The sequence below is a fragment of the Stegostoma tigrinum genome, chromosome 6 (assembly GCF_030684315.1).
Source record: "Stegostoma tigrinum isolate sSteTig4 chromosome 6, sSteTig4.hap1, whole genome shotgun sequence".
Taxonomy (NCBI): Eukaryota; Metazoa; Chordata; class Chondrichthyes; order Orectolobiformes; family Stegostomatidae; genus Stegostoma; species Stegostoma tigrinum.
The window spans coordinates 16,870,886-16,884,155 of record NC_081359.1 but is presented as its reverse complement, the minus strand read 5'-3'; the positions used below and the strand labels follow the sequence as shown (position 1 = coordinate 16,884,155).

The following is a 13,270-nucleotide window of genomic DNA, read 5'->3' as shown; positions in this document are numbered from 1 at the left end:
GGCTACAACTGCCCTGCAGTTTTCAGTAATATCCTTCATGCTGAAACGGGCTCTGGAGGAATAGCTCATGCTGATGGTTCACTGGCACCCCTCTTTGGGGAACCTGGGCTCACTGTGCAGCAGGTGCATGATGTTTTTATGCAGGATGTTTTTGGAGCTGTTCCTGGCAGCTGCAGAATCTTTTCTGAGTGTGTTCGTTGGAACCAACAAAACAGTGAAAATAATCCCGCTGCTCTGGCTTTACCTCCTCTGCACCAAGCCTACTGCATCCATAGCTCCACTCCCTCGCTGTAGTCCTTTCCTTACCCACATCCAGGGCTTTGATCTTACTCCAGCTTCCAGTCCCACTAATATTAGATACAGTACTTCATGGGAGGAGAAGGGGTTGTTGCTTGTGGTGGTTGGTGGGGAAATTGTAAAGAAAACTTAACACAGTTATATTGTCATCAGCTTACGAGAGACTATAAGTAAGCATCAAGCTGTCATTGAGCTGAACACAGACCTCAAGGACCAGCACTAAAGGGGACAAGGCTTTGCTAGCAATGTGCTGTGCCAACCAGCCTCTGCACATGTGCTAACACGTGTGGAGCTGGAGGAACACACCAGGCCAGGTAGCATCAGAGGAGCAGGAAAGTGGACGTTTCAGGTCGGGACCTTTCTTCAGAAAAAGGGCCTTTCTGAAGAAGGGTTCCAACCAGAAATGTCAACTTTCCTGCTCCTCTGATGTGGCCTGGCCTGCTGTGTTCCTCTAACTCCACACTGTGTTCTCCCTGACTCCAGCATCAGCAGTTCTTACTATCTCTTCACAAGTGCAGCTGCCTAGGATGAAGCTGAGGTTACCATTTTGCATGCAGTCCACAGTGGATCCTTGCTGTGTTCTAACAGCATGATGTGTGTGTGTGTATGTGAGAGAGAGGACACGTGAAAAGATGTTTCAATGACAGTCAAGTGTCATTCACTGAGATAGGGGTTGGTTCTGCGGAAGTTGGACTTGGGTGTTCCATGGCAGGAATGGGCAGTTGGATGCAAAGTGTCATGTGATGAAACCTGCAGGAATACCTCCATCCAGAGTTGGTAAACCCTCAGTGCTATACCAAACAATGCTTTTTACCCCCACTATGTAATGAAGCAAACAGTGCACCTAACCTTGTCAGGAATTCTCTTCTGTAACAACAACCTATAACTCTGACAGCAGTTTTAATGTGATACAAGTTCCCAAGGCATTTCACAGGAGCTGTACAAAGAAATGTTTGAAATTGAGCTGCTAAGAGATGATTGGGCATATGGCCCAAAACTTGATCAAAAAGTTAGGTTTTAAGGAGTGTCTTAAAGCGAATCACAGCATGATTTAAAATCAGATTTGCCTGAAACCTTTGCTACGATATTTCTTTTCTTGTGAGGGAGGACGCATTCCAAAACTAAAAGGACTGCTTTTAAATTGGGTTTCTCATATGATCATTCCTCACTTATCTCTCACATTTAACAAATCTTAAGAATCTAAATAATGTTTTTCAGAATTCCCAAATTAGACCTGTCTAATAGATGCAGCAGGCCAGTGAAATAATACCAGGAAGTTGCCGGTGAGCTATGTGTAACTCATCACGCAATGGAACTGTTCGTAAATCGCTTCCTGATTGGAAAAACTCCCATTCCTAACTGCCATTTCCCTCCTCTGATTGTAGCTAATTTCACATTTGATAACCAGTCCAATTTGGATATAGAACTGTACACACCTTTTCACTTCTGCATCATTCAAAAGAAAAATCATCTGGCCATTGCCTTGTTGGGGAACCAACTGTGTTTCTCTTTACTTTTCAACCGTGACTACATTTCAAAAGTACTTCACAGGGTCTGAAGCACTTGGAGTGTCCTTAGACCGTGAAAGGTACTATGGAAATGCAAGTTTTATCTGTTTGAAAATATGACCTAGTTCTTCCCTTTGTGAATTTTGTTTGTTATTAAGGTGAAGGACATTGATGCAGTGGGATGGAAAATGTTACATTGTGACACCCTTTTTCCTTTAGGAGCTGAACTGAAACAAACGAAACTCTATTCAAAAGGCATCTCGATGGGTACATGTATAGGAAGGGTATAGAGGGGTAAGGGCCAAATGCTGGCAAATGGGACTAAATGGTCAGTATGGACTGCAGGGTTTGTTTCTGTGCTATACATCTCTTAAGACTCTATAAATGAGCCCTATTTCACATTGCACACTTACTGGAATTGAACTCAGGTTTTAGGTACTAATCAGTGCTTAGATATTTTCTAATCAGCCCGTTCTGAGATGTTATTACCCACGTCTGAACCTGGTGGGAATTACATCTGAACCTCCTGGTTCAGGGTAGAGACAATACCACAATGATACAAGCCAGTGTTTTCTTTTTCCTGGCCTAGAGTAGGAACTACCACCACACCATAAGAGTCTTCCAACCAGTGTTTATTTTCTAATCACCTTATCACACACCTCTTTGAGAAGGTAGGATTCGAACCTGGGCCCGCGATAGAGACACTACCGCTGTGCCACAGGAGCCGTCAATGCACTGCTTGATTTTGGACCAGGAGATTGCAGACAATTCCTAACCAATCTGTTCAGAGATGCAATGACACAACATCAGCCCAGGTCTGATGTGTACCCAGGTGTCCTAGTCTAGAGATAGGGCCAGTACCCACTGTGCCACAAGAGCTCTGAAAGTAGTGAGACAGAAAAAAAGACCTCTCTGTGAGTAGACTTCACTATGCAGGCCCGACCAGTCCCCCTCCACTGACAATATTCACCGTGGACGTCCAGTCCCTGTACACCTGCATTCCGCATGGAGATGGCCTCAAGGCCCTCCGCTTCTTCCTGTCCCGCAGGCCCGACCAGTCCCCCTCCACCGACACTCTCATCCGCCTAGCTGACCTCGTCCTCACACTCAACAACCAATCTCTTCAGACTTCACTATGTATATGTTTTGTATAGGCATTTTTCTGGTGGTGGAACATACATGTATGGCCAGTTGTACAGTAACAAACAAAGCCTGCGAAGGGCAATGGTGACACTAAACAAAAAAGGAAGGGTTGGGGGTGCAGAGAGGGGGTGACTAAATCAAATTGAGTTGGAGAGGAGGATAAGGCACATTGTCTCCTGTCGTGCCCACCTGTCTCTAAAGGCATCAACAGCATTGATGGACACCGCATGCACCTTCTCCAATGAAAACTGGGCTCAAATGTAACTACGGAAGGGAGGCAGCAGTTGGCAGAGATGATCCTCTCCACAGCCCACTGCCTGGACCTGCTTATAGCCAGCCTGGCTAGGCCCAACAAAGAGCCCAAAAGTAACCTATTTTTCTAATTAACCTGTTCAGAGATGTTAGTGCGCACCGCTGGAGCAGGTGGGACATGAACGCAGGCCTCCCAGTCCGCAGATAGAGACATTACCATTGCACCACGTGTTTAAACTATTATGCTGAACATTTTCAGGTGAGACAATTCTGAAGAAGAGTCCTAGAGCGCCTGGGGAAGGTTTACAGTATTTACTATTTATAGTAGAACGATCATTTTTTAAAAAAAAGTAACCGTTTTTTGACGTGCTCAGAATAAGCGAACAGCAGAAATCTGTGACTCCCTCACTCCCCTCCTCTGTCGCCACCCATTGAGTGATTATCCAAAGCTACTTCCATGTAATACTGCGCTAAATTTGTCACCATTTAAAATTGTTTGAGAATATTCCTTCTACAATTAATTGTGACAACTGTTTTGAGTATAGCCAAATCGTACATGCAGCAATGATTCTGACTCAGAGTACTAGAATGCACTGGACTAACTACTATGTTCAGTAATGTTCTGAACTTTAATTGAATGTTAAACATTGGATGGCTCCCTGCTCTTTTAATCTTATAAAAAGAATATGGATGTGGGTAAAACTTTTGAGTCAGTGCCTGCCGTGGATAAATAATTCCCTAGATTTTCCGGTTCATGTGCAGCGATATTGAACTCTTTAGACATTGGCCTTAATTTGTGCATGTTGCTGACCTGATGCTGTGCAGGGACATTTGGAGCATCCCTGCATTGAATTCACGCTAATTATCTCCAACATCCTGGGGAGCCTGCTTAGAAATGGCCATGAGTGTTTGTTATTCAGTACAATTTTATTAACTGCTTGGGCTGGATATAATCGTCATTAGTATTTCCAAACATTCATGGCTACAGATGCATTAAATGGCCACAGTCATTCATTTATATTTAATTGCAATTAATTTTCACAATTGATGCACTGATCGCCCAGAATCAGTTTCTTGTGTAACCTAACATTTTAAAAAGTCGCTTGCTGTTTTTTGAAATCATGTTATTGGTTTTGCAGTGCATTCATTGTTAAACAAACTGAACCACAATGCGGATAAAGAATATGCTTCAAACCTTGTCACAGTCACCTCTTCCAAAGCTGCAGGTGAATGTAAAATATAAGTTAAATACGTTCACTTGAAAATACCCTGTTAGTAAATTGTGTCTTTGTCCCCGCAGGTTCATGTTAAAATGGCAGATGAGGCTTCCTGTGTTGGACCAGCCCCCACCAACAAAAGCTACCTCAACCTGGATGCCATCATGGAAACCATTCAAAAGACTGGTGCCCAAGCTGTGAGTCTGAATGTGCTTAAAGCCCATTGCTGATGCTTATATGTTCCTCGGGAAATGGCAGAACTTGTAAAAGATTGACTATCCTCTTCCTGTTTAGTTCATGTGACGCGAGTTAAATTGAAGCTTGATTGGTACTGGAAATCAAAGGCTCTGTAGCATCTGGCAGTGCCTGTTACTGATCCTGCAGGTGGCTGCAGAATTCAGCTATTCACTCCGGGGAGTAACTTGAGTTCATTTCATCATTTACTTTTATTTATTATTATTTAAAAAATTTCTAATTAATCTTGAACATTGAATTAGCATTTCTCTCTTAATATTAGTTGTAGTAATTCTTCCTAAAGCTATTCACTCTGCAGGAAATCAATGAATGTTCACATAGCCAATACACATAGTCAGGCAAACAATGCGATCAAATTTTCTTTCCTTGTTTCAAGCACTGAATAAGATAAATGGTGGTAGATTTAAGATTAATTCGGAGCTTAAAAGATTATATTATGTATGCCTTCTGCTTTTTTTTGTGTCTTAGGTCCACCCAGGATATGGGTTTCTTTCAGAAAACAAAGAATTTGCCAGACGTCTGGTAAGTTTTGTAGTTGATGTCCCCCCGCTTGCTGTTGATTAATCTTGCGGAAAGGATAGACATGGCAGTTCGCCTGCGAGTAACGAACATGTGAGTTGAGAGAGAGGGCCCTGATTTAAAGCAAGGCTGAAACCTTCACAGTGGTGCTGTTGATGACTCAGCTGGCCTCATCAGTGTGTATTATGATAACCTGAGAATTCTGGCTTGATGAGATTCAACTGAAAGCGTGGGGGAGAAATTACATGAGCCTCGCTGACTCAAGCAGCTCTGAAAAATGTTTAAATGGCACACAATAATTCTTAAAATCAGCGATTCCAAAGAATAGAGGCTACTTCTGAAATTACACTGCAATCCTATTCAGTAAAATTAACTCTTCAGATTTGTTAAAAGTTAATGCATCATGACTTTCACCTTGAATGCTCCACAATGCATGTATAAAATGACGTTATTTAAAATCCCTTTTCATTTTACCCGTTTGCCTTACAGTTAGCATCACAAGGAATTGTGGTAATTGCACAGTTCATAACCGAGTTAAATTTTTAAAAATCTGAGTGAGGCATTGAATGTTTGTTAAGATGTAGGTAAAAATATATTTTAACCAGCAATGAAACTTTGCTTTAGCGTAAGTTTTGGTTCAATTGTATAAAAACAAGCTGCTTTGGTAGCAAACAAATTATTTAGAGAAATCAAGTTATTTATAATGAATAGCATGACAGGGGATTACATTTTTCCAAATTTTCTGATCTTATCTAACTGCATTAATGGCATTTCACTTAGTTTATTTCGTGAAAGCATAAGTTGATGAAGGATTTTTTAAAATCAATGATAAATATATATGATAAAGAGCACAGCTGTTCTTCTGTTGGACATGCTACACTGGCAGATAGTGACCCTCTAGGTCAGGAGGCGTCATTACAGCACTTCCACTGACGAATAAGCAGAGGCACTCAGTCACTAATTAATGCAGTGGAACCTTGTTGTCGCTTTCAATTTGCCAGCCTAGAATGTGACAATAAGCAGGAAGTGATGCTAACTGAGATTCATTGTAGTAGCGGTACTAATCCATCATGGCTGTGGCTTCATTGAGGAAATAGCCTGAATACAATGTTATTTTTGCTTTATATGATGCCTGTTACATGGGTTCTGTATTCAAAGAATCACAGATTAGTATAGTCGTGATGGAGGCCATTTGGCCCATAGAGGCTACATCAGCCCTTTTAAAGATTAATCCAATTAGCTCTGCTCACCCATGCTCCCACCACTAATGTCTTTGCAATGGTTTCTCCTACATTTATTTATCCAATTCCCATCTGAAGTGCACTGTTAAATGTTTCCACCACCCTATTGGATTAGTGCATTCAAAATCCTAATCACTCATAATGTAAAAGTCATTTTTCCTTATACTACCTCAGTTTTTTTTAACCTAAAATAATAAAAGGAAAAGTGTTTTTATATTATGCGTGATTAGGATTTTGACTGCGCTTCTCAATAGGGTGGTGGAAACGTTTAACAGTGCACTATAGATGAGAATTGGATGAAATCATTATAGGAGAAATAGGAGAAACCATTGTAATAATTGGTTTCATGAGTTGCATACATGTGTAAGCACAGGAAGCTGACATGAAATACAGATAATCAGTAAATCCAAGAGAAACTTCTTTTTGTTCAGACAGTTGATTGATTGTGGAACCTACTATCACAAAGAATAATAGATAGTGATATGGAAACTGAGATAGGCACACAAGTTGGCAAGGATTGGAAGAAAAAGGACAGGAGGAGGCTTGTGTGGAGCATAAACATTAGCATACATTCTGCGAATGACCTGATTCTGTGCTACCAATTCTATCTAATATCTACTGTATGTTTCAAACCTATAACACAGCTGAGTAGATAAGACAAAAGTGAAGCATGTATTCTAAGACAGGATCTAAGCCCGAAATGTCAGCTTTTGTGCTCCTAAGATGCTGCTTGGCCTGCTGTGTTCATCCAGCTCCACACTTTGTTATCTTGGATTCTCCAGCGTCTGCAATTCCCATTATCTCTAAGACAATCTCTACTGTGTTGAAATTATTCAATGCACTATTAGCAACTTCTGCCTCAATTTTTGTTGGTAGGGTTTGTATTATCCTCTTGAGCCATTCCCTCCACAACCCATTGGGCCAAGTTTGTGTGACCGAATGAGTAAAGCAGGCATTCATTTGCTGTGTAATTTGCAATGATCACAACCGAAAGATATGGGAACACATCCTGCCACCCCCAAAATACAATGGATGGTTTTGCCTAATGCCAAGAAAATGGCACTAGCTAGCATTTATCCACAAAATATGAAAATATCTGTAAAGTCAAATCACAGAAGTTGGATATTTGAAAAAAAATTGATAATGACCATAAGAAATAGGAGCAGCCGTAGGCCATTTGACACTTTGAGCCTGTTTACTATTCGATAAGATCGTGGCTAACATGAATTTGGCCTTAACTGTACTTCCTTGCCTGTCCTTCATAACCTTTGATTCTCTTGTTGATTAGCTCTTTGAAAGTGGAGTCAAAGGTAGACAGAGTAATGAAAAGGTGTCAGTCATGCTTGTCTTTATTGGTCAGTGCAGTGAGTATAGCAGTTGGGAGCTCATGTGGCTGTACAGGACATTGGTTAGGTCACTTTTGGAATACTACATTCAGTTCCGGTCTTCCTGCTATAGGAAAGAGGTTGTTAAACTTGAAAGGGTGTACAAAAGATTTACAAGGATGTTGCTGGGATTGGAGGGCTTGAGTGATAGTAAGAGGTTGAATAGACTGAGGCTTTATCCACTGGAGCGTCAGAGGTTGAGTGATGACCTTAAAGAGGTTTATAAAATTGTGAGGAGCATGGGTAGTGCAAATATAAAGATTTTTTTTCTCCCAGGGTAGGGGAGTCTAACACTAGAGGATATAAGTTTAAGTTGAGAGGGGAAAGGTTTAACAGGAACCTAAAGGGCAACTTTTTTATGTAGACGGTGGTGCATATATGGAATGAGCTGCTAGAGGAAGTGCTAGAGGCTGGTGCAGTGACTACATTTAAAAGATATTTGGATGATATGAACAGAAAAGTTTTAGAGGGATAAGTGCCAAATGCAGGCAAATAGGACTAGATTAAATTAGGCTGTCTGGTTGGCATGGAAAATGTTGGATCAAAGGGTCTATTTCTGTGCTGTACATCTCTATGACTCTAAATCTGTGTATAACTCAGCCTTGAATGTTATTCATGGTCCAGATTATGCTCGTGTCTGTGGGGAAGAGAATCCAAAGACTAATGACCCTCTGGGAGATGACATTTCTTCTCATATCCATCTTAACTGGTGACCCTTTGTTTTGAAACTATGTCCCCTGGCTCTAGATTCCCCTAATGACAGGAACCATCCTCTTAGCATCCACCCTGTCAAGTCCCCTCAGAATTATTTATGTTTCAATAAAATCATCTTTCAATCTTCTGAATTGAAATGAGTATAGATCCAACTTGCTTAAGGTTTTTTCCATAGGGCAGCCCTTCCATGACAGGAATTAGCCTCGTGAACTCTCTCTCAGCTGCGTCCAGTGCAAGGAGATTAAAACTATGTACTCCTGTCCAGCCTCACCAGCTCCCTCTGCAATCATATTAAATGATTGGAATCAGTGGGCTCCTCTGTAGTTTTAAAATGGTAATTTTGCTAACTATTGTCATTCAATAGCATCGCTATTTTGTTTTTTCTCAATCTGCTTCAAAGTATAAAGCAATGCAGTATACTCATTAATTCAAATTCCAGATACTTGTTCATTTCTTTCCTGTGTCTCTAAAAACTGTAATTCACTTTAGAACTTAAGTTTATTTTCCTCAAAACTAGAAACCTGTGTATTTCCCTAAATTTCTTTGGGTGCCTGTTTTGACCCCCAACTGGCAGAAGCTGCATTTTCCAACCTTCTACCAACAATAAGCTGTATGAAACTTTGGCTGATTTTAAAAATCGTACATAACATTTAAGTATGCACTCTACAAAAGCAGAACATGTGTTTCTTTAAAGTAAGAAAAAGCATGGATAATACTGGGAAAGTGCAATATTAATTTGCAAACAAAGGTTTACTGCTTTTTAAAAAGATTTCTAACGTGTTGAAAATCAAACCAAGTTTGGACTGTTGATTCCATTCTATAGCTATTGTAGTAAATGAAAGGTAACAAAACTGATACTGTTAAAACACTTGGTTTAGTCATCTTTTCCAGTTGCACGCCTTGTAATATTGCTGCATTGAAAAGCTCTGACAATGATAACATATTAATACTGGGGAGAATGCAGAATAATGCAGAACTCCAGTTAGTACACAACTTTCACAATGCGTTGTCGAAACCATCGCCGGTGAGTGGAAACATTAGAAGTTGTCGGATTAAATGGAAACACTTAAATCATCCAGTCAGTATTTTCCTCTCAGTGCACTCATTAAGCAATGGCAAGTCTATGTTTTAAGCACAAGTCTGTGATTTACATTTCATTGTGAAAAGGCTTCTCTTTGTTCAGGAGTTGTTTCTAAGCTTGATGAATATACTTGTATTGGGAATAAACAGAGTAGAAGAATTGAAAGGCAAATACCCTGCCGAGCTTTTCAGAATGATCTGTAGTTCCCAGTTGATCACTGATTAGCAATGCGTGGATAGTTTGGAATGCAAAATTAAGGAACACAAAAGTTACCACAGGTAGGCTATCTTATTAACTCCTTCCTTTTTTTTGTTGCTACCTTTTTAAAATCCTGTCCTGGGCATTGTCCAGGAGTTCCATTGGTTCCCTGTTCATGTGAAAAATGCAATTCTTTAAATACAGGGAAATGGACAATACTGGATTGTTTAGCCCCCCTCCAACTGTTAAGCAAAGTCTCTTTGTGATGCAAGAAGTCTTCGAAGAAACAAAAGACTTTATGGGTTTTACAGCACCGCAGGATAAGATTATTGTTATTGGGATCCCTGTGAATATTTGCTGTTGCACTTGTTTCTTTCCCCCTTTGCCTGATTAATTCAACCTTCTTCAGGGTTTAATGGAAGGATAAACCAGACAGTACTGAGAATAAAATTTGTAAAATGAGGCAGTGACTGAGCTGCAGGACACTAGGGTTGGTCAACACTTGGATCAGGTGTGGACATGTTGTTTAGGAAACAAGTTATTGCATGGATTTTACAGTTTTATACTTCGTCATTTTGCAAATACCCCAAGTGCTTTTACAATAATGTAACTATAGGTATGTACGATTCCACAGTCATATTTGGATAGGTATATGTATCATTCTGTAATCATAAAGGACAGACTTTGGCACTTTTAAGAAAGTGGCTTCCCCAACGCCATCCGAAGGACGATTAAGGATGAACAATAAAAATTGATTTAGCCAGTAAGGTCCACATTCCTTGAATGAATAAATTATATAAAGACAACCCCACTATCTCACTTTTTATCTGTAGCCCTGCAATTTTTTTCCCCTTTTACTTCTCAGTTTATTCTTTTGAAATCACTGTTGAACCTAGTTCCACTGTCTTTTTGGGCAATACCATTTGTGACAAAGGTATATAGTATTCTTAGTTGGGAACTTGGGTTCTAAAGTAGAGGTATGTATGGACTTTGAGTTATTCATTTTGTGAAGGTGACTTTTTTAAAGGTCAGAAACTATTTTTTAAGCAGTGGGTCAAACAGAATTTCTGACAAATCATGGGATTGAAGCTAAATGACTAGACAAGCTACCTGAGCTGATATTTGCTGTAATGGTAGGAACTGCAGATGCTGGAGAATCTGTAATAACAAGGTGTAGAGCTGGATGAACACAGCAGGCCAAGCAGCATCAGAGGAGCAGGAAGGCTGACGTTTCGGGCCTAGACCCTTCTTCAGAAATCCTGACTTGTTGCTGAGTTGTTTGTGAAGTTGAGTTTTTACAACCTAGATGAAACAAGACGCAGGATCAGTCCACAAGAAAAGATCGTATCAATGGATGTGCCGTTTAGCTATCTCAAAGTAGTCAAAAGTAATTGCGAAAAGCCTTGATGCTTTCTTAGGATTTAATGAGAAAACGTCATTGGAGAGGAGACGGAATGAAAAATATCCCACCTGGTGAAAATACAGAAATTTTCTGAAAGGATACTTCTTGTGACCTAGTTTACTGAGTCGGGAATACTGGGGTTGAGTGTCTGTAAAAGTGCTTGTCAAGAAAAGGCATTAATTCTTTCCTTTTACTATTTATGATCATATGCTTCCTTAGTGTCTTATAAAATGTAACTTTTGTCTTTATTTGGTTTTGTGTAATAAACTTAAGTTATTTTGTTGCAAGAGCATTGGTAGCCTTGTGTGACCACCATGGTAACCAAAATGCAAAAATAAAATTTGTGACCTATTAAGCAGGGTTGCACCCAGGGATCTGATTTGTCCAGTATACTATAATTCACAGGGGTAGTACAATTGAAGCCTAATATTCCTTGAATCATCACAAATATGAAAATTTGATTAAACCACCAGATTGCTCAATTTTATCGAACTGCATAATTCAGGCGAAAAGAATAAGCATGTCAGTTATTTTCATTGCGAAGAAAATGATTATTTACTGTAATTAAACTGTTCTTAAGCAATGGTAAGCAAGAAACATATTCATAACTCTACACTAATAACTCCATATTTTTTAACAATTCTTATACACATACAAAAAGACAGCCAAGAAAAACCACAAGGATTATGAGTAAGAAGGGAAAACATTGACGTAAAGCTGTGACACCAGTCCCAGTCACAGATGTATGGGTTGTTTTCTTTCTGTTTTCTTACATTCTTTGCTAATAATGTGACACTGTCAATACCCCAGTTCTCTCATTCTTTCACTTACTGGCTGAGGATTTGTCCTTTCAGTGTCTCCTTTCAACAAGCATATGTGCGGTCAGAGCTGTTTTCAGGAAAACAGTGAGAACTGCTAACAGGAAATTTTGTTGTTGCATTTGGACATGTATTGCTTCAGTATCTGAGATATTTTGAATGATGCTGAACATTATGCCATCATGCAGCAGATCTTCTGTCACTTTTGACCATATGATGGAGGGAAGGTCATGAAATGAGGTGACTTTTTTTAAAAAAAGTTGTATTTGACAAATTTGGCAGAATTTTTTGAAACGGGGCTGTTGAATTTGAGTGGTCTGCATGGTCTTTAACAAGGCTTTTGATAAGGTCCCTCATGGCAGAGTGGTAAGGAACTAAGAACCTGAGATCCAAGGCAAAGTGTTCCATTGGATCCAGAATAGTCAAGAGACGGGAAGCAGGGGGTGACGGTTGCAGGATGTTTCTGTGACTGTAAATTTCGCAGGTCTTAGCGCTGGGTTTGTTGTCATTTATGGCATGCATGAATGATTTGGACTTAAATGCAAATGGCATGATCAAGAAGTTGAGGGGTGATGTGGTAATTAGAACATAGAACATAGAAAAGTACAGGCCCTTCGGCCCACGATGTTGTGCCGTGGAATAATCCTAATCTAAAAATAAAATAACCTAACCTACATTCCCCTCAATTCACTGCTGTCCATGTGCATGTCCAGCAGTTGCTTAAATGTCACTAATGACTCTGCTTCCACGACTTCGACTGGCAAAGTATTCCATGCGCTCACAACTATCTGGGTGAAGAACCTCCCTCTGAAGTCTCCTCTATACCTTCCTCCTAACACCTTAAAACTATGACCCCTCGTGGCAGTCAGTCCTGCCCTGGGGAAAAGTCTCTGGCTATCGACTCTATCCATGCCTCTCATTACCTTGTACACCTCGATCAGGTCACCTCTCTTCCTCCTTCTCTCCAGAGAGAAAGGTCTGAGCTCAGTCATCCTCTCCTCGTAAGACAAGCCCTCCAGTCCAGGCAGCATCCTGGTAAACATCCTTTGCACCCTCTCCAAAGGCTCCACATCTTTCCTATAATAGGGCGACCAGAACTGGACACAATATTCCAAGGGTGGTCTCACCAGGGTTTTGTAGAGCTGCAGCATAACCTCGCGGCTCCCTAAACTCGATCCCCCTGTTAATGAAAGCCAAAACACCATATGGTTTCTTAAAAACCTTATCCGCTTGGGTGGCA

The 13,270-nt window shown here is 40.4% G+C and overlaps 1 protein-coding gene across 1 annotated transcript in view; it reads left to right on the top strand.

Moving 5' to 3' along the window:
- Positions 1-13,270, top strand: part of pcca (propionyl-CoA carboxylase subunit alpha) — a 352,214-nt gene that overhangs the window by 102,611 nt on the left and 236,333 nt on the right. The window contains exons 5-6 of the mRNA XM_059646462.1: positions 4,501-4,614; positions 5,141-5,194. Coding sequence (XP_059502445.1) covers positions 4,501-4,614; positions 5,141-5,194 — 168 coding nt within the window. The remainder of the gene's footprint in view (positions 1-4,500; positions 4,615-5,140; positions 5,195-13,270) is intronic.